Source organism: Trachypithecus francoisi, unplaced genomic scaffold, assembly GCF_009764315.1.
Source record: "Trachypithecus francoisi isolate TF-2019V2 unplaced genomic scaffold, Tfra_2.0 Lachesis_group19, whole genome shotgun sequence".
NCBI classification, from domain to species: Eukaryota; Metazoa; Chordata; class Mammalia; order Primates; family Cercopithecidae; genus Trachypithecus; species Trachypithecus francoisi.
Window position 1 is genome coordinate 34,537,198 of NW_022681464.1, and position 19,596 is coordinate 34,556,793.

General features: G+C 42.5%; 1 protein-coding gene and 1 non-coding gene across 2 annotated transcripts in view; one reads left to right on the forward strand and one right to left on the reverse strand.

The window, feature by feature from the left end:
- Nucleotides 1-19,596, reverse strand: part of GREB1L (GREB1 like retinoic acid receptor coactivator) — a 305,480-nt gene that overhangs the window by 69,079 nt on the left and 216,805 nt on the right. The window contains exons 10-15 of the mRNA XM_033178167.1: nt 19,336-19,473; nt 16,347-16,532; nt 10,304-10,630; nt 8,986-9,114; nt 7,913-8,047; nt 5,576-5,773 (exon numbers count right to left, since the gene is read on the reverse strand). Of these exons, the coding sequence (XP_033034058.1) occupies nt 5,576-5,773; nt 7,913-8,047; nt 8,986-9,114; nt 10,304-10,630; nt 16,347-16,532; nt 19,336-19,473 (1,113 nt within the window). The remainder of the gene's footprint in view (nt 1-5,575; nt 5,774-7,912; nt 8,048-8,985; nt 9,115-10,303; nt 10,631-16,346; nt 16,533-19,335; nt 19,474-19,596) is intronic.
- Nucleotides 9,387-9,491, forward strand: LOC117064278. Its single transcript, XR_004429351.1, has one exon. It is a non-coding gene; the product is annotated as a small nucleolar RNA SNORD23 (small nucleolar RNA).

Genomic DNA, 19,596 nt, shown 5'->3' on the forward strand with positions numbered 1-19,596 from the left:
CTGCTTCCTTATAACTGCCTTATGTCCATTTGAATAGAGTAATCTATATATCAGCAAACAAATACGTCTCTCTAGCTTTTTTATAATCATGCATGTGTTAAAGTGTCAGATTTGTGTCATTCCCCTGACAGGATAACACTTCCTTGCCTGGATACCTCCAGACCCGTTCCCATTCGCTGGGGTTCTCACCAACACCATTTTATAAGCAGGGAGGTGAAAAACGGGCAGTCACTTCCTGTACTTCTCCCTCTCACCTTGAACTGAAATGGGCTTGCATTTGGATGGCACCAGTACGCTAAGTATTCTCATTCACAGAATATGGGGTCCTCTGAATTAGAAGACTCATGCTACAACTTCAGAGTTCTAAAAAAATGACACTAAAACAAAAGGATTTCCTATAGTATAAAAATGCTCCTTCTCCACAGATCACTCCAGCAGTTACAAGCCAACATTAGGCAAACTTAAAAGATGTTAAACCCACTTCATTCATTTTTTTTAACCTTCAAATTCTTTCTATGATATTTTGTTTTGTTTTCCTTTTTCCTCCTCCCTCCCCTCTTTCCTTCATTTCTTCATCAGAATGTGAGCTGAGGTTTCAAATGCTTCACTTTAGTGCTGGGTCTGCAACAACGTGATGGTTTCTATTTTCATCCTTTTACTTCCAGCCATGCAGGCACTGCCAAGGATGTGCCCTTTCTGCATACTCTGGCAGCTCTTCCCTGCCTGGGTGCTTTTCCTGGCAGGCTCTGCTGGAATGCTTTCTTTAGTAAAGGAGGCAAATGCAACCAGGACACAGAGACCTTAGACACTGTTTCTCCTTCTGCCCATCTCTTTCTCCTTCTAGCCCTCCATTCAAACATCAGTTGAGCACCTGCTGGTGCCAGGCCCAAGCGAGGCATGAAATGAGGCACTAGGCATGCAACAATAAAAAAACTGTCCTTGGGCCAGGTGTGGGGGCTCACACCTGTAATCCCAGCACTTTGGGAGGCCGAGGTGGGCAGATCACCTGAGGTTGGAAGTTAGAGACCAGCCTGACCAACATGGAGAAACCCCATCTCTACTAAAAATACAAAAAAATTAGCCGGGCATGGTGGCGCATGCCTGTAATCCCAGCTATTTGGGAGGCTGAGGCAGGAGAATCGCTTGAACCCAGGAGGTGGAGGTTGCGGTGAGCCAAGATCGCGCCATTGCACTCCAGCCTGGGCAACGAGAGCGAAACTCGGTCTCAAAACAAAAAACAAAAAACAAAAACAAACTGTCCTTGTTCTTAAGGTTACTACCTTCTGTGGCCTTAAGCAAACTAGGCTCTTCTCAATTCACATGATGACATATGAGGAAACTAAGTCAGATGATTTCTCAAAAACTTTGTTTTAATAGCTATGATTTTAAAGAGTTATTTTATTTTATTTTATTTTTGAGACGGAATCTCGCTCTGTCGCCCAGGCTGGAGTGCAGTGGCCGGATCTCAGCTCACTGCAAGCTCCGCCTCCCGGGTTTATGCCATTCTCCTGCCTCAGCCTCCCAAGTAGCTGGGACTACAGGTGCCTGCTACCTCGCCTGGCTAGTTTTTTTTTTTTTTGTATTTTTTTTTTTTTTTAGTAGAGACGGGGTTTCACCATATTAGCCAGGATGGTCTCGATCTCCTGACCTCGTGATCCGCCCGTCTCGGCCTCCCAAAGTGCTGGGATTACAGGCTTGAGCCACTGCACCTGGCCCTAAAGAGTTATTTTAATGGATAATCTCCTGCTACTTATTCTACCCAGAACAATTTCTCCTCCATACATTTTAACATGCTTCTAGTCCTTTCTCTTCTATCAATTTGTATGTGTTCCAAGAATATGAAGGTATTTAAATATCAAAACAAATACTTTTGTAATTATGATGTGACTACACATTCATTAAGAATGATGCTCACGGCCGGGCGCGGTGGCTCAAGCCTGTAATCCCAGCACTTTGGGAGGCCGAGACGGGTGGATCACGAGGTCAGCAGATCGATACCATCCTGGCTAACATGGTGAAACCCCGTCTCTACTAAAAAATACAAAAAACTAGCCGGGCGAGATGGCGGGCGCCTGTAGTCCCAGCTACTTGGGAGGCTGAGGCAGGAGAATGGCGTGAACCCGGGAGGCGGAGCTTGCAGTGAGCTGAGATCCGGCCACTGCACTCCAGCCTGGGCGGCAGAGCGAGACTCCGCCTCAAAAAAAAAAAAAAAAAAAAAGAATGATGCTCACAAAAGATGTTCATGACACGGAAAAAGGTACACACTGTAATGCCAAGTGAAAAAAAACAGAGGCAGGGAAGAGAGGTGGAACGCTAGGTATTATTTGTTAATGCCAACATTTTAACAGTGGTTACCCTTGAATGGTAGGATTATAAACGTTTAAATGTTTCTACTTTAATTTTTTAAAATAAGGCATACCATAATCATGCTTTTGTAACAAAATAAAGTTATGTTTAAATATACAGAAGTGATTGTTTTTGCAGCAAAAATTTCAGTATGTATGCCAAAGCCAGATGTGAATAATTCTAAAAATATGCTTTGCTTTGAGTGTGCCAAACCTGTCTATTACATTGATTTTTTTTCTGGATTCTAAGCTTATATAATTGGTCAAATTCTGGTACCTTTTTGAGAGGTGACAATCTTAAAATACTCACTTTAGAAAAATCTGGCTGGGCGCGGTGGCTCAAGCCTGTAATCCCAGCACTTTGGGAGGCCGAGACGGGCGGATCACGAGGTCAGGAGATCGAGACCATCCTGGCTAACATGGTGAAACCCCGTCTCTACTAAAAAATACAAAAAACTAGCCGGGGCGAGGTGGCGGGCGCCTGTAGTCCCAGCTACTCGGGAGGCTGAGGCAGGAGAATGGCGTAAACCCGGGAGGCGGAGCTTGCAGTGAGCTGAGATCCGGCCACTGCACTCCAGCCTGGGCGACAGAGCAAGACTCCGTCTCAAAAAAAAAGAAAAAAAAAAAGAAAAATCTGAGGGCACTGAGAAGAGAAAGCAAAGAACCTGTACAATTTCTTCATCTGTCAAAAATGCAAGGCTTTATTTAGGAGCTTGCATTTATTAGGAAAGGTGAAAGTGCAGGTCACTGAGAGGTTATTTCAGGAAAAGGCTCTGCAGATGATTTCGTCACTTCAAACAGGTGCCATGATGTGTTTGCTCAAACACAATTTGGGATATCAGATCACAAACTCAGGGAGGCCACAGATGCCAACTGGTACAAGTAAAATACCTAAAAGACAAGGTCCTTCCTCCGTGTTATGAAAGAAAAAAAAATAACAAAAAATCTGGCTACTGCTTGATGTGACCAACACCCATCCATCCACTCCCCATACTGGAGAAGGGGCAGGAAAAATAAATGCAGAAATAAGCCAGTAGCTGAGAGAGAGAACTCACTGTGGTTTTTGGAAGAGCTGTGAGAGAAGGCATTTGACCTTTTCCAGCTCATCATTTACAGGTCGATATTTCCAACAAGTCATTTTGTAACTTGTCATTCCAAAACTGACAGTCCAAAAAGAAGACTGCACTGTCAACCAGGCACTTGGGCCTCCAGAAGACGTGGACAAAACTTCATGTCAGTCACAGCCACCAAGAGGGGTTAAAGAGATAGAAACAGGGAAAAATGTACTGTCAGTCAGCTCATTTGGCCTCTAGAACATGAGGCCTTTTTTCAAAACTTTTAATTTTAAATTTTGTGGGTACACAGTAGGAGTATATATTCATGGAGTATATGAGAAAATTTGATACACGCATGGAATATGTAATAATCACATCAGGGTAAATCCATCCCCTGAAGCATTTATCCTTTGTGTTACAAACAATCCAATTACAATACTCTTTTAGTTATTTTTAAAAGTACCATCAAGCAAGATTTCTTATCGAGCCATGCTACTCAAAGTGTGGCCTTCTGACATTGGCATCCCTAGAAGCTTGTTAGAAATGCAGACTCCAGACTGGGTGTGGTGGCTCCCGCCTGTAATCCCAGCACTATGGGAGGCTGAGGCTGGTGTATCACTTGAGGTCAGGAGTTCAAGACCAGCCTGGCCAATATAGTGAAACCCTGTCTCTACTAAAAATACAAAAATTGGGAGCGGTGGCACACACCTGTAATCCCAGCTACTTAGAAGAGGCTGAGGCAGAAGAATTGCTTGAACCTAGGAGATGGAGGTTGCAGTGAGCCAGGATCGCACCACTGCACTCCTGCCTAGGCAACAGAGTGAGACTATGTCTCAAAAGAAAAAAAAAAAAAAAAGGAAAAAAAAAAGAAATGCAGAATCTGGAGCACAACCCAAACCCACTGAAGTGGAATCTGCATTTTAGTAACATCCCCGGGTGATCTGTATGTAGGATAAAATTTGAGAGGCACAGTATGACAGGTATGAACATATAAACCACATTTTAAGCACTTCTGGATTTTTCTGCTTCCTATCTGTTTTTAAATATATTGAAAGTAAAATTATTATTTTTTTTTTGGTGGGGGACAGGGTCTCACTCTGACACCCAGACTGGATTGCAGTGTCTCGGTTCACCACAACCTCTGCCTCCCGGGTTCAAGTGAGTCTCCTGCCTCAGCTTCCCAAGTAGCTGGGATAACAGGCATGAGCCACTACCACCTGGCTAATTTTTGTAGTTTTAGTAGAGATGGGGTTTCACCATGTGTTGGCCAGGCTGGTCTTGAACTCCTTACCTCAAATGATCCACCCAACTCAGCCTCCCAAAGTGCTGGGATAACAGGCGTGAGCCACTGCCCCCGGCCGAAAGTAAAATTCTTTACTCTGGCAAAAACAGTCATCTTCCAGATCTAAAATCTGCTTATGAGGTGTGTGTGTGTGTGTGTTCCTCAGCTAAGGTAATCAGAAGCAACTTGACATGTATGATTTCCTTTTCAAACCTAGTTTACAAAGGCAAGCATTTTACAGCTGTCCCAAGTTTCTAAATTCCTTATAACTTCTTGTAATTCTAATCAAATTTTATTTTTGAAAAGGGTTATTATTTACCACAGACTTGTAACATTTTTTTTTTTTAAGACTTGTAAAATTTTTACTCTCTACCTTTTCTGGGAAAAACATTTTTTTCTTTAAAGTTATTAGGAGTAACGCTAACCTTTTTTTCTTAAAGAATGTCATAGATGACATAGGGGATGGTGTTCCGGTTTCCAGGTTGCAGATGTGCTGGTGACGTGCTAAATGGCCAAGAATCCACCTATGCAAATGAGGCCCGCATGTGGGAGGAGTTCAGGTGGCACAGACACCATCAACTCATGCAGGGCCATCCTTGCCTTGAGAAAATCTCTCTTCATCAATAAATGACCAGATTCTAGTCCTACTGATTACATCATGAACTTAACGATATCTGGCAAACATGCATAGCAATTTACCCTTGACCTTGAGGGAAAAAGGACAGAGTACTTTGAGGGAAAACTTCAGATAAACCCAAAATAACAAAGTGCTTTTATGATTTTTATTACTGAAGAAGGTTTTAAGCATCCTATAAAAGTTTGGATTAAGCAAAAGAGGCAGCGGGATCTGCAGCTGGATCTAGGTGGGCTCCTCTTTGAAAGTTCACTCTTACCTGATTGTCGAATCCGTTGAAGAGTTTGCTGAACCAGCACCTCCGATCTGGGGACAATGATGATGAAGTCTACTTTGCTGAAGTGACCGAGGTCCAGGCTCTGGCTGCCACTGTCCGCTATAGCGCACACCTGGGATAAGAGTTTTCTGGCAACTGTTAGCTGCGGTTGATAAATTTGGAAGGTTTCGTTATCTAAATCTAAAATTTAAAAAGAAGTCATAAGAGAACAAGGTTAATTTACTTCCATAATGGCCACTGTGAATCTCTATGAGGACACATACCACACAGACAGTAATGTAATACACTCTCACTAAGAATTCTCACCTGCTATTTGCACTCTCTATGAGTTTTAATAGATTTGCCTATTTTTCCTGAAACGTGGATGAGAGGATGTGCTCAGGAGTGGACGTGGCAGTTTTGCAAATGTATTATTTTAAAATTGATTGATTATCTCACAAATGCCTAATTCAATACCCCTCTCCCAACCCAGAAGTGGAGGAGACAGACTCCACTCTCACAGCTGGAGCCAGGACTCATCTCTGAAAAGGGGAACATTTCCGGTTTTCTTTAGAAATATCAGCACAGGCCAGTGTCCCAGACCCGACCCAGTTCAAGGAAAGAGGAGATGCCATAATGATCATAATGCCGAGTCCCCCTGAGCTTTTCTGGATGGCATTACAGTAAACATTTCCTCTTCAGCAAGTCAGTTGCAACATGGTTGGAAATACCCTTCCCAGTGACTACATAACGTGGGTCATGGAGACATGACCTTCACCTTTCTTCCCACTCAACTCCACTTTGCCAGTGCTGTGACCTGGCAGGTCTAGGTGGTTGTGGCCAGCTCCAGTGCTGATGCCTGGACTATCTGAAGACACCTGACTCATGACATAGCCAGCTGGCCACTCAGCAGGTGACGTATTACAAAAACATTTCCCAGATACTCTAAGCAGGTCAGTAGCTTTTTATTGCAAGTATAATCAAGCAATCAATGTTTCTTATACATGCATGCACATCCCCACACAACGAAACAAGTTTAGCCAGCTAAGCGCGCGAGCAGGCAACATCCAATGCTTCTTTAAAGCGCTGGTGATTATCAGGAACACATGTGGCAGTTTAACTGCAACAGGGCCTAATTAACCTGTGCTAATTAATGTTTTCTAAAACCAAATGCAGCTGAGGCAAAGACAGTCCGTCAACATAGCCCAGTTACCATGGACACTGACAGCTAGTGGAGATTTATACGGACGGTCTCCCTAGTGGTTGAGAGAACCCATTGGAAAAGCCCAAACATGCAACTTTAAATAGAAGCCTAAATAGTCTTTGTACCACAGACTACTAATCAAAATATGTCTTTTAATACAGTTAGGCTGTCATTTCAAAAACATCTTTAAACAAGATTTTTTAAACAGGGAACCAAGAATGTACTTGGGAATCTGTAAGTCCTCTGAGAATGTTTAAATTCTAAATGTGTTAATAATTCAAAACAGTTAACATAAACACATTTTAGATCATCTGGATGATCACTTTATTACCAAATACCATTGAGAAGTCAAAACATTTTATTGCCTGTATTTGCATTTGTTTTTACAACAGAGCTGACTGCCAAACCATGCTACTTTTATTGCCTGAGACACTCCTAATATATAAATGATACATTCCTATCAAGTGGGGGCCAAGTGGCTGTCAGCAGCAGCTTATAAGGGTCTGTCTCCCATCTATCCTTTCTCCTGTTCTTTTTTCTGTTCTGTCCTATGTCATCCCTGTCAATCAGTGAACTGGGGAAGGAATCTGAACCCAAACGAATCCAGTCTAACAATCAGACTCCTCATCCCTGACACTCCCCCTCTGAGCCCCTGCAGCTTATTGTAGGGCAGATGACATGTCGGCAGCGCTGCTCTATCTGCCAAGAAAGCCTCACTATCCCTGAGATAATGTGTGTTTTACAAGTCAGAGAGTAAGTGAAGGAGCAGGAGGTAGGGGCCCTGCACTGCCTGTAGTCTGACTCTTTCAGACAGTTTCTTGAAGTCCTCTGGGCACAGCTGGTGGAGGAAAATAAGCCAATGTCCTGGAATCTTTCAGAGAAAAAAGAGAGAGTGCTTAAGATAAAGTCTTTGACTTGGATTTTCATTCCAGAAGACTTTTACTAGGAACAAGGCCTTTGATCCAGGCCACATGGGAAAGCATTTTTAATTTGAACCAGGTTTATCATGTAGACAATCAGGAAAAGGCTGTTGTGGTCTGTGACTTGAAGAATCCTCAAAACCCTTAGAATGACTTAGTTTTTATAACGTCTGTCCTAAGGACTGACTTCCTTCTTTTGGTCTGAGATGACATTACCCAGGTTTTGTGTGGGAATCATAGCAGCAGCCTCCTGGGGTGACACACATTCATTAAGGTCTCCATTGAAAGGGGTAACCACACTGTCTCCTCTTCTTTGTTGCATTTTTTCCAGCAGCTTGTCTAGGTCATCGCCTATTACAAAATAAAGTAGAGATAAGAAGGTTACGAGGAAGGATATGTTTGTTTTGTTTTTACTAACTGCCTGAGTTGGGCAGTTAGGCTGTTCTCAGTAGATTTGTTGGTCAGCCAGAAATTCATATCAGCATTTACACTTGGCCATCGTCAGAGTATACTGGTGTCTCTATAGCAAGAATTACTCTCATTGATATAGTGCTTATAATTTACATGCTTTCACATGTTGTATCTCAAACTCCCTAATACTCAAAAGCAGGCAGAATGGGATTAGAAAACTGAGTTCCAGGTTGGGCGCAGTGGCTCATGCCTGTAATCCCAGCACTTTGGAAGGCCAAGGCACAGGAGGATTGCTTGAGGCTAGGAGCTGGAGTCCAGTCTGGGCAACAAAGGGAGACCCAGTCTCTACAAAAAATTAAAAAATTAGCCAGGCATGGCGGCACATGCCTGTAGTCCCAGCTGCTTGGGAGGCTGAGGTGGGAGGATCGCTTGAGCCTGTGAAGAGGGGTGGTGTCAAGCAGTGAGCTATGATCATGCTACTGCACTCCAGCCTGGGCGATAGAGTGAGACACTGTCAAAAAAAAAAAAAAAAAAAAAGGAAGGAAGGAAGGAAAGGAAGAAGGGAGGGAGGAGGGAAGGGAAGAAAGGGAAGGAACAAATGAACAAACCGAGTTCCAGGGAGAGAGAAACTCGCCCAAGGTCACTCAACGAAGTTGCGACTGAGCTGAGACTTTTGAATCCGGTACCAATGTGCCTTCCTCTAGACCCCCTTACTGCTTCCTGTGGTGTTAGTGACAAAATACTTAGGATAAACCATTTCAAATGAAAGATCAGCTGGCAAGCTTGAGCTCCACACTCATGTTGACAAGCTAAGATTTAAATTCAGAAAATCACACAACTAGGGGCTGGTAGTGTTGCCAAATCTTACAACCACTCACCTAATGATGTGGTTTTGAAATGTGATGCCAGGAAACTGACCTTTCCTGTGATAAGCTCATAACTAATTTCTTTCAAAAACTCACTTGTGGTGAGCATGCTCTCTGCCAGAGCTCGGGACTGGTGCTGACCTGCAGGATGGAGGGGAGAAGAGAAAACTCATCAACAGAACAAACGTTGCTGGAACATTACTTACAATGGCAACAACTGGAAACAATCAAAGGATGTCACCATAGGGACTTAGGTTGAGAAAATTATGACACACCAAAAGGTGTGGACAATTATACAGCACTTGAAATATCAATTCTGACTCTAGACAGAAACAGAAATGTTTATAATACAGATGATCAACGAAAAAAAAAATGATGTACCTTATGTTTGTAACTGAAAATCTGCACGTTTGTGTTTAATGACTAAGGAAGGTCCCTGTCCCCAACCAGGGGCTGTGGGTAACACCACAGCTGCCCCAGGGCTGGCCAGTTGGGCAGATGTCCAGGGGCTGAGAACATGTAGGAAAAACAGACTAGGGAAGAGTATGAAAAACCTTAATAAAAATTGTGCTTGCATGGTTATAGTGAATATTTGCCTTAAAAATATAAACATGCTTTTAACAAAAATGAAAAAATATTAATGTATCACACTGATGAAGCTTTCTGGAAGTACATGTAGCACAGAAAAATGGGCAGACAGGTTTTGTCAAAGTGAGGGGACTTTCTTAGCTTCTTTGCTCCGAAGAGGTGAGAGCCATTCACCACAGAGAGGAGAGAAGCAAAATGTAGTCCAAATGGCTACCCAGGAGGGTGCCTGATAGAAAATTTGCACAGTGCAAAACAAACAAACAAAAATCCCCTCCCACCCCCCAGTTTTGTAGTGTACCAACTTTCTGAATCTTTTCCTTAGAGTCGATGTTACAATATTAAATAGACTCTTCAGTGAGAAGGGGAATATATGAACTACTTTTCTGGCAAATTCGATTAATTGGCTTAGGCCACCTGTGGCACTGGCTTTATCACATGCTAGAGTAGTAACATTTCCAAAATCTTTAAAGGACAGCAGTTACATGAGACAGGGGTATCTGTTACTAGGGAGAGCTTTGAAATAATGCTCCCACAACCAGCTGACAGGGGCACCAGCCAAACTGAGGGCTACACAAAACCTGATCTGAGAAGGAAAGGGAAAGTTAAAATTAGGAGGATGAGCCCAAGCTCCAGCAATTAATCAGAAGTTGACTATGTGGATGCCTGAAACACACAACACACATTTTTAAATGGACAAATGGTCAAATGAATTGATTAAACAAAAAACAAAAAAGTTACTCACCTAACACTACCACACAAAATTCATTTCCTCTGATTTTCGATGCACAAATTGCCACCACATAATCTGGTAGCCTTTGATAGTGTCTCATTTCACTGAGAGTCCTTAAGGTCTCTGAAATGCCCTCCGCCAAAGAGTTCTGGGTCACAATCACATGAACCAAGTCTTGAGATACGCTGGCAATTAATCTAGCAAGCCAGGGGAGTTGTCCTGGTGACACAGGGACACACTGAGCACCTATCTGCAGGGCTCTTTCTCTCAGAGTAAATTCTTGCATAGCTTTCAGCATAATTTGCTCAAATTCTTCCCTGAGAGGTACCTGATCAGGACCTATATAGAAGAGAATTACAGCTGGAATTTAAAGAATCATAGGTAGAAGAGAGACATACAGCCATGTGCTATCCTGCAGTACTTCTCAGCCCATCATACATACTCCAACTAGAAAATAACCTCTTTTTCTTGGAGTGGTGACAAGTAGAGTCCTACTAATCATTTCCTGTTGCGAAATTATTTTTCTTTCTGCCTCAATTTTTGTAAAAAACCAGGCTTCTGTTTTTCTGTGTTCCTGATCTTTTTAAAAGAGGATGTACTAAGCGAAACCATTAATTCCACAGTATGCCCTTGGAGCTGGTCCTTGCACATGGCCTATTTCTTGACCTATTAAGCTTAGCATTATGGAAATTGTTAATGACTGATGAAAAAAGAAGCCTGGCTGGGCACGGTGGCTCACACCTGTAATCCCAGCTCTTTGGGAGGCCGAGGCGGGCGGATCACGAGGTCAGGAGATCGAGACCATCCTGGCTAATACAGTGAAACTCCGTCTCTACTAATACAAAAAATTAGCTGGGCGCAGAGGCGGGCGCCTATAGTCCCACCTACTCGGGAGGCTGAGGCAGGAGAACGGCATGAACCCTGGAGACGGAACTTGCAGTGAGCCGAGTTCGTGCTAATGCACTCCAGCCTAGGTGACAGAGTGAGACTCTGTCTCCAAAAAAAAGAAAAAAGAAGCCAATCTATTGGTATATAACCAATTTTAAGTTTCATTCAGTTCTCATTTTAGTCATAGGCATTTTGGAAAACATTTTAATGTATTGCCTCTAAGCCTAATTTTGAGAATACTGTGCATCAGGAAATGAAGTTTAATTATTTTTCACTCCCAAGTTATATTGAAGGCAGCCTCACACTTTTCCCAGATAGAGAACGCTTTCATGATCTAGTTATTCCTCAGCATTCTGGACTGTTAAATATGCCATTTGGCCCTTTTCTCTAACCAGTTGGGGCTAAACTTATACTGCTGACCTGTGGCCCCTGTATTCAGGGGGATTTTGTTCCTTATTCTCTTTAGAAACTCAACGTCTTTAGAACAAAGTAAGCAAGTCAATGTTTGGTATCCAACTGACACAAATGAACTAAGATTTCAACATTTTGTTTAAATTGAAAGCAGTGAGAATATAGTCACTCCCTCTATTCAATCATTTATTTTGCTGTGTGAACCCAAGATTTGAAACTCAGGCTCCCATAAACCAGCTCAGACACCTCGGTGTCTGTGATCTGAGACCAAGCAACAGCCCCAGAACCCACTGCTAAAAGCCCTTTATGGAAGAACAAGGGGGTGATGGGCTGGACTTCTGCATGAGAAGGAGGCACCACAAGTGAGTCAGACCCATTCCTTTCTCTAATAGGGATCTAAGTGGTTTCTCTGGCCCTTCCCATCTTTTCTGGGAAAGTAAGAAAAGTAGGCGTTTAGTAATGCTTTTCAGACACAGAAAATTAAATAAAATCTTATACATTATAAAAAGAAACAATTTTAATTGAGAAAACAGTTTTTGCAGGATTGGGTGGAGGCCAGGGAGAGGTAGGAGAGTGGAATTCTCATAAACAGATTTTTCTCTTCTATACATGGAAACAGGGCAAGAAAATAGTAATGTATACATTATGTCTGTGTTTCTTCTGTGCTGCTTTTTTTTTTTTTTTTTTTTTTTAAAGACAGCTTCCCTTTGTCACCCAGGCTGGAGTACAGTGGCGCGATCTTGGCTCACTGCAACCTCCACCTCCTGGGCTCAGGCAGTTCTCCTGTCTCAGCCTCTGGAATATCTGGGATTACAGGCGTGCGCCAACATGCCCGGCTAATTTTTGTATTTTTGATAGAGATGGGATTTCTCCATGTTGGTCAGGCTACTCTCAAACTCCTGACCTCAAGTATCCACCCTACTCAGCCTCCCAAAGTGTTGGGATTACAGGCGTGAGCCACCATGCCTGGCCTCTACTGTCCTTCTCAGAAAACTTGATGGGAATGTGGAAGGACATTTTTTAAAAAAAATCACCAGGAGCCACCAAGACGTCTGATCTTCATTCAGCTTTATCAAATTGGCATCATGGTAACTGTCACTAGGTACACACTTTTCGGTGAGCTCAAAGTGGATAGAAGGTGGTCATCTATTTAAAGCTTTCTTCCACCAGAACATGACAGCTGAAAAGCAGGTGGCCCTGGTTGTCTCCAATTCCCTACTGTCTTTCATTAACAACCTGAAAGCTCAGGGGCCTGGTTAATAGTCCATAAGACTGACTCCAGGACTGAGTAACATATTCTATCAGGAAGCATAATTAATTCAAAGTACGAAGACATTCTAGGAAAATAACATTACTAAACATATTCACAACATCCCTTGTTGCCTTAAAGCTCGCTTTTATAGAGTTTTGACTGATGTACCATTAGGAATCAAGAAGTGGGGGAATGGCCGGGCGCGGTGGCTCAAGCCTGTAATCCCAGCACTTTGGGAGGCCGAGACAGGAGGATCACGAGGTCAGGAGATCGAGACCATCCTGGCTAACACGGTGAAACCCCGTCTCTACTAAAAAAAAAAAATACAAAAAACTAGCCGGGCGAGGTGGCGGGCGCCTGTAGTCCCAGCTACTCGGGAGGCTGAGGCAGGAGAATGGCGTAAACCCGGGAGGCGGAGCTTGCAATGAGCTGAGATCTGGCCACTGCAATCCAGCCCGGGCGACAGAGCGAGACTCCAGCTCAAAAAAAAAAAGAAGTGGGGGAAAAGGTATTAAACTTTAAATGAGGTAAGAGACTTCTTAGAGTAAAATGTCTTGCTTCCAAAAATCAACTATCACTTTTTCATCCTCAGCCTTTAAAAAAATTTTTTTTATTTTTATTTTTTAATTAGAGACAAGGTCTCAGTCTGTCTGCCAGGCTGCAGTGCAGTGGCACAATCACAGCTCACTGCAGCTTTAAACTCCTGGGCTCAAGTGATCCTTCTGCGAAGGTCTCCCAAGGTTCTGGGATTACAAACGTGAGCCACCACACCCAGTGCCTCAGCCTCAGCCTTTACAATTGCATTGCAGGTGTCTTTTCTCCACTTTTGTAAGCTTGATAACAGTAATCTTTTCTTTCAAGTGCTGATCTCCAATAACTTAGGTTAGTCGAGGTATCAGTTTTAACGACTTTTCAGACAGAACTACCTTAATAAGAAAAGTCAAGGTTTAAATAGACTCAGAGGCTTCCAAGAATCTTTGGATTTGCTGATTTCATTATCTACTTCAAAGATTTTCAGATTGTGAAATGACTAAGATTTTTAAAAAGTAGGAGAGGTATGTTCCTTCGAAGAATCTTGCTTTTCTTCTTCTGTTACCTCTAAGTAACTGAGCTGCTGAAGTATTAAAATTATTCTTTTAGAAGTTTAGATTTATTTTTTTAATGTCTATAATCTATGGCATATGTGAAACTATTCTTGCTTGCCTTCTTGAAACCTCCAGAGGCAAAAAATAATAAATAAATAAATAAATAATAAATTAAGGACACCAGAACAGTTGTTGAGGTATAGAGAAGTCTCAATGCACAAAGCTTTAGATTTTTAAAGAGAAATAGCTATTCATGTATATTGACAGGCTAATTGATTGACTGGAAGTCAAATTCTGGAGAGAATTGATCCTGCAGGGCAGAGAAGAATCTGTGTCATTAAATTGAAATTGTTTCTTTCTTTCTTTCTTTTTTTTTTTTTTTTTACAAAAGATAACAATGTTTAGTACTGTAAGGAAAGATATTTTATTTTGACCACTTGGTTCATTTAATTAAATTAGACTCTGATTTTAAAAATTGCTATTAAGATTGAAAAAGAGGTCAGGCGTGGTGACTCACACCTGTAATCCCAGCACTTTGGGAGGCCAAGACAGGTGGATCACCTGAGGTCAGGAGTTTGAGACCAGCCTGGCCAACGTGGTGAAACCCTGTCTCTACTAAAAACACAAAAATTAGCAGGGCATGGTGGCTCATGCCTGTAGTCTCAGCTACTTGGGAGGCTGAGGCATGAGAATTGCTTGAACACGGGAGGTGGTGGTTACAGTGAGTTGAGATCGCACCACTGCACTCCAGTCTGGGAAACAGAGTGAGACTCGGTCTCAAAACAAACAAACAAACAAACAAACACAAACAAAACTGAAAAAGAGTGCTATAGTGATTTGCTTGGTTGGCTATAATATCATCACTCTATGAAGCCTGGTTTTACTAATTCTGGGTGCATTTAGAAGTTGGCTTTAGATCTTAGAACACAGTCTACAATCTAATTTCAGTATGTAGCAATTAAAATTATATCATCAAATGAGCTGTGGACCCAGGTGAGTTTTATAATTGTATTACCTTTCAATAAGCATCATTAGCAGCTCTCATGGGAAATTGGTGCCTTGTAAATTTCAAAAGGCCATGTCAAAGCAGAGCCCACGTCAAGTCAGCCTCTCAGGGCACAAAGAGTTCTAGTCAAGATTGCTAGCTAATGCACCAAAGACTGCATATGCCCTAATAAAGCTTTTTTTTTTTTTCTTTTAAAGTTATTTAGTCCAGTGTTTTTATTATCTCCTAACACTGAAGTATTTTTATTTTCTAAAATTAAAAAATTCCACAAGTGCATACAAATATTTTTACGTTTAATTTTACATCTCAAATATTTTTCTTTTTCTTTCTTTCTTTCTTTTTTTTGAGACGGAGTTTCACTCTTGTTGACCAGGCTGGAGTGCAATGGCGTGATCTCAGCTCACTGCAACCTCCGCCTCCCGGGTTCAAGCAATTCTCCTGCCTCAGCCTCCCGAGTAGCTGGGATTACAGACACGCGCCACCACGCCCGGCTAATTTAGTATTTTCAGTAGAGATGGGGTTTCTCCATGTTGGTCAGGCTGGTCTCGAACTCCTCACCTCAGGTGATCCGCCCACCTCGGCCTCCCAAAGTGCTGGGATTATGGGCACGAGCCACCATGCCCGGCCACATCTCAAATATTTTTCTAAGTAAATCACTGGCTTGAAGTCCTAGAGTGAGTGTATAATTAGATGGCCTACTGTCATTTGCAAAATAAAGGACATTTCGATGTAAATGCTGCTGAGCCACTCTAGTATTGTCAGGGCACCTGCATACACCCACTTTGGGGCTTAGGAGGATATATCAGATACAGGAAGTGAAGGGTTCGTGACCTGCATATCCCCCTTACCCTATAACTTAGAGACCTTCCAGGGAGGTCCAGGGTTATGACCTCAATGACGGAAAGCACGATGGGACTCCATCAAAGGGGTGTAGCTGGAGAAGAAAAAAAATGGGTGTAGGGCCAGTGGATAAACAAGATAAAAAGGCTAAATGGAAAACTGGAAAATAATTGTTTAAGACAATGGCTGTGTTTGCATATCAGATGGTAGGTGCACTTTCAGAAAGGAGGCCTAGCCAAGCTCCCCAGGGAAGGGGTGCTCAAGGTACAACCCTTTAAGGTTTTGCCTACCTTAACTACTTTGGAGACCTTTGGAGCATCATGAGATGGGACACTAGGTGGTGCAATTCATCTCCTCTAGGACCCAAAGAAGCAATGGAAAGGAAAGGAGTAGAAAAGAAATGAAGGAGAGGAAAGGGAAAAGTTACAGAGAATGCAGATGAAGGGAAAGAACATCAGAAGTGAAAGAAGAAAAATAACAGATAGGAGGATAAACGTGAGAAAGAAAGAAAAAGTACATCACAAAAAACCCTCAAAAGTAGTCACTAGCAAATGATTACGGAAAATGACTTACCCAGCCGCACAAGATACTGTATCGTCAGAAGAATCATGTTTTCCACGCTCAGAAATTGGCTGCCAGTCAACCCTAATTGTTCCAAATCTTTGTTTTCCAACTGTGGAATCTTGTAGCAATTCACCAGCAGAGGACTCACAACAATGTCACCAACATTTCCATAGAAATAAGGTAAAGTGCCATAGCCTGTCCCAATAGAAGCAGGTCAGTGCAGTTCAACATTTCTTTTTATGGTCCAACCAGGTACACTTGCTCAACTAGGATCAAAGATGCCTAACAAAATTCCCTGCCCTCTGAGATAGCTATCAAACAAATCACTCAAATATATCAATCCTAAGGAATTCACTTGGATGCTCCACATTCTATCCTTATATTAAATTAAATGAACAGGAAACAAAATACAGTTGGTCCTCTGTGTCTGTGGGTTCCACGTTCAATCAACCGTGGACTGAAATAGCCAGGGGGAAAAAATTCCACAAAGTTGCAAGAAGTGAAACTTGAATTTGCTGTGGGCTGAGCAGTACGCTGAATTCACGTGAATGACGTGATGTGTAGGCACTGTAATAAGTATTATAAGCAATGGAGAGGTGGTTTAATGTATATGGGAGGATGTGCATAGGTTATATGCAATTACTGTGCCATTTTATACGAGGGACTTGAGGATATTCGATTTGATATGGGAGGGGGCCTGGGATCAATCCCCCAGGGATACTAAGGGACAACTGTACTCATATTATCTCTGTTTCTCATGGAAGGGACATGTTAATATTTTGCCAGAAGATTGATGAGTTTGCAAAACATGTCTGTATCCTCTGTAAAACTGCAATGATAAAATATTTCTGATAAAGTCCCTGATCAAGTTTATTTTCAGATAAGAAATTAGAAAACAACAAATGACAATACGGCCGGGCGCAGTGGCTCACGCCTGTAAACCCAGCACTTTGGGAGGCCGAGACGGGAGGATCACCTGAGTTCAGGAGTTCAAGACCAGCCTGGCCAACATTTTCGCCTTTAGTAGAGGCGAAACCCAGCTTCTACTAAAAGCACAAAAATTAGCCAGGCATGGTGGCACGCAACTACATGGGAGGCTGAGGCAGGAGAATCGCTTGAACCCAGGAGGCAGAGGTTGCAGTGAGCTGAGATCGTGCCACTGCACTCCAGCCTGAGTGACAGAGCGAGATTCCATCTCAAAAACAGAAAAACCGGCCAGGCGTGGTGTGGCTCCTGCCTGTAATCCCAGCACTTTGGGAGGCCAAGGCAAGCAGATTGCTTGAGATGAGGAGTTTGAGACCAGCCTGGCCAACATGATGAAACCCTGTCTCTACTAAAAATACAAAAATCAGCTGAGCATGGTGGTGCACGCCTGTAATTTCAGCTACTCAGGAGACAGAAGAATCACTTGAACCCAGCAGGCAGAGCGTGCAGTGAGCAGATTGTGCCATTGCACTCCAGCCTGAGTGACAGAGCAAGACTCTGTCTCAAAAAACAACAAAAAACAAAAACAGAAACAAACATCGATACATGTTTCACTTCCTGAGATTTCCTTTCCTTTCCCCTTTCCTTTCCCCTTTCTTTTCCTTTCTGACACTATCCACCTGGAGATATTACTGAGATTTTCTTTAAAAAAAAAAAAAAGTAAACTAAATTTATTGATTGACAGCAAGATTCTACTAGTTTCAGGCACTTGGAGATCCCTGCTCCTTTGTTATCTTAGCTATTTTTGTGAGGTTGTCTTCCTAAATGTCAGTAAACAGTCTCAAATTGTTTTAGAAATAGATAGGAAAAAATGTGTCCAAATATGTCCTGTTTTACAGTCTCAAATTGTTTTAGAAATAGATAGGAAAAAATGTGTCCAAATATGTCCTGTTTTACAGTCTCAAATTGTTTTAGAAATAGATAGGAAAAAATGTGTCCAAATATGCCCTGTTTTGGTGGTTGATGGAGAGGATAGTCCCTCTATGAGACTTTCTAAAAGGCAGGCACCAAAGGACCAAAGGGTCCCCATGTTCTATGCATCTTTCCAAAGCTTAGTGGCACTATGTTAATGTTCAAAAAGAGCTTCCTAATTCATACAGCATTTAAGCAACTGGGATCCCCTCAGTACCTACAGAACTAGGATTCGCAGACAGAGTAACCAGGTAAAGGACATGACTCCAAGCAAAACCATCCAATTAGGCAGGCTCAGGCCCACCCAAAAAGCAAATAACACTGCATGTAAACACGTCTTAAAGATGTGGGGACCTTAAACACCCTATCTATTTTGTCCTAAAGGTAGAGCAAGCAGTCTCCTTCTGGCCTAGGCCAGCCCTAAACCCAGGAGACTCCTGACATGGGTATAAAAAGCACTAAGTTAGTCCTGGAATGTAGGGACCGCTATATGTCTATACCTCCACTTGTAGACCACCTGGAAGGACTCAGCCTCCTCAAAGATACTAAGGTTCAGACCTGCAACTGTGGGGCCTCTTGGTTCCCTTGAGTAGGGTCTGTCAGCTGGCTTGGCTTGTTTTATTTCTTTGCGGTTTGGCTCCCTTTGACTGGAATGTCCCCTCCCCGACCTTGTCCACTTTGACCAACCTTCAGGATCCAGCTTAACCAAGACCTCTGGGAAGTCTTCTCGGACCCTTCCAGGCAGAGGTAAGCCCTCTCTCAGAGCTCTGAGCTCTGGTTGCTCTTGGTTGTGAACCTCTAAGGAGCTCCCATGTCACGGTGTGCTACAATGGTATCGCCTATGAGTTGTAATGCTTATTTACCAACCCTAGTGGCTCATGGGAGGTGAGACTCCCCCAGTAAACAGTGCTCCTTGAAGGCAACAAGACTTTGCCTTATCCTCAGCTCCTAATATAGCATGAAAGAGCAGGCCAATAAAAGCTGAAAGAATCAATAGATGGATGAATATCTTCATGACTATATGAAAAAACACAAACAATGAAATGGAAAAACACTCCTAGATTCCAGTAGACACAGGCAACTTGGAATTCCATTGCCTTACCTATCAGAATTACTGGTCTAACTCCTGAGTTACTCAGCAGGTTTTCAGGAACAATTACAGTTTCCCCTGCAGGAATGGGCCTGGGTTGTAAAATTCCAGTTAGTGGGGTCTGTGGAACTGGGGCAGATAAAAGGGGCTCTGGAAAAAAAAAAGTTTGACAAGAAAGATGACATGTGAAAACTAAATGAAATACAATAGAAAGCAATGCAGTTTTAATACTTTTAATAGAGAAGTATTAGAAATCTAACGGTTTGTTGTGTT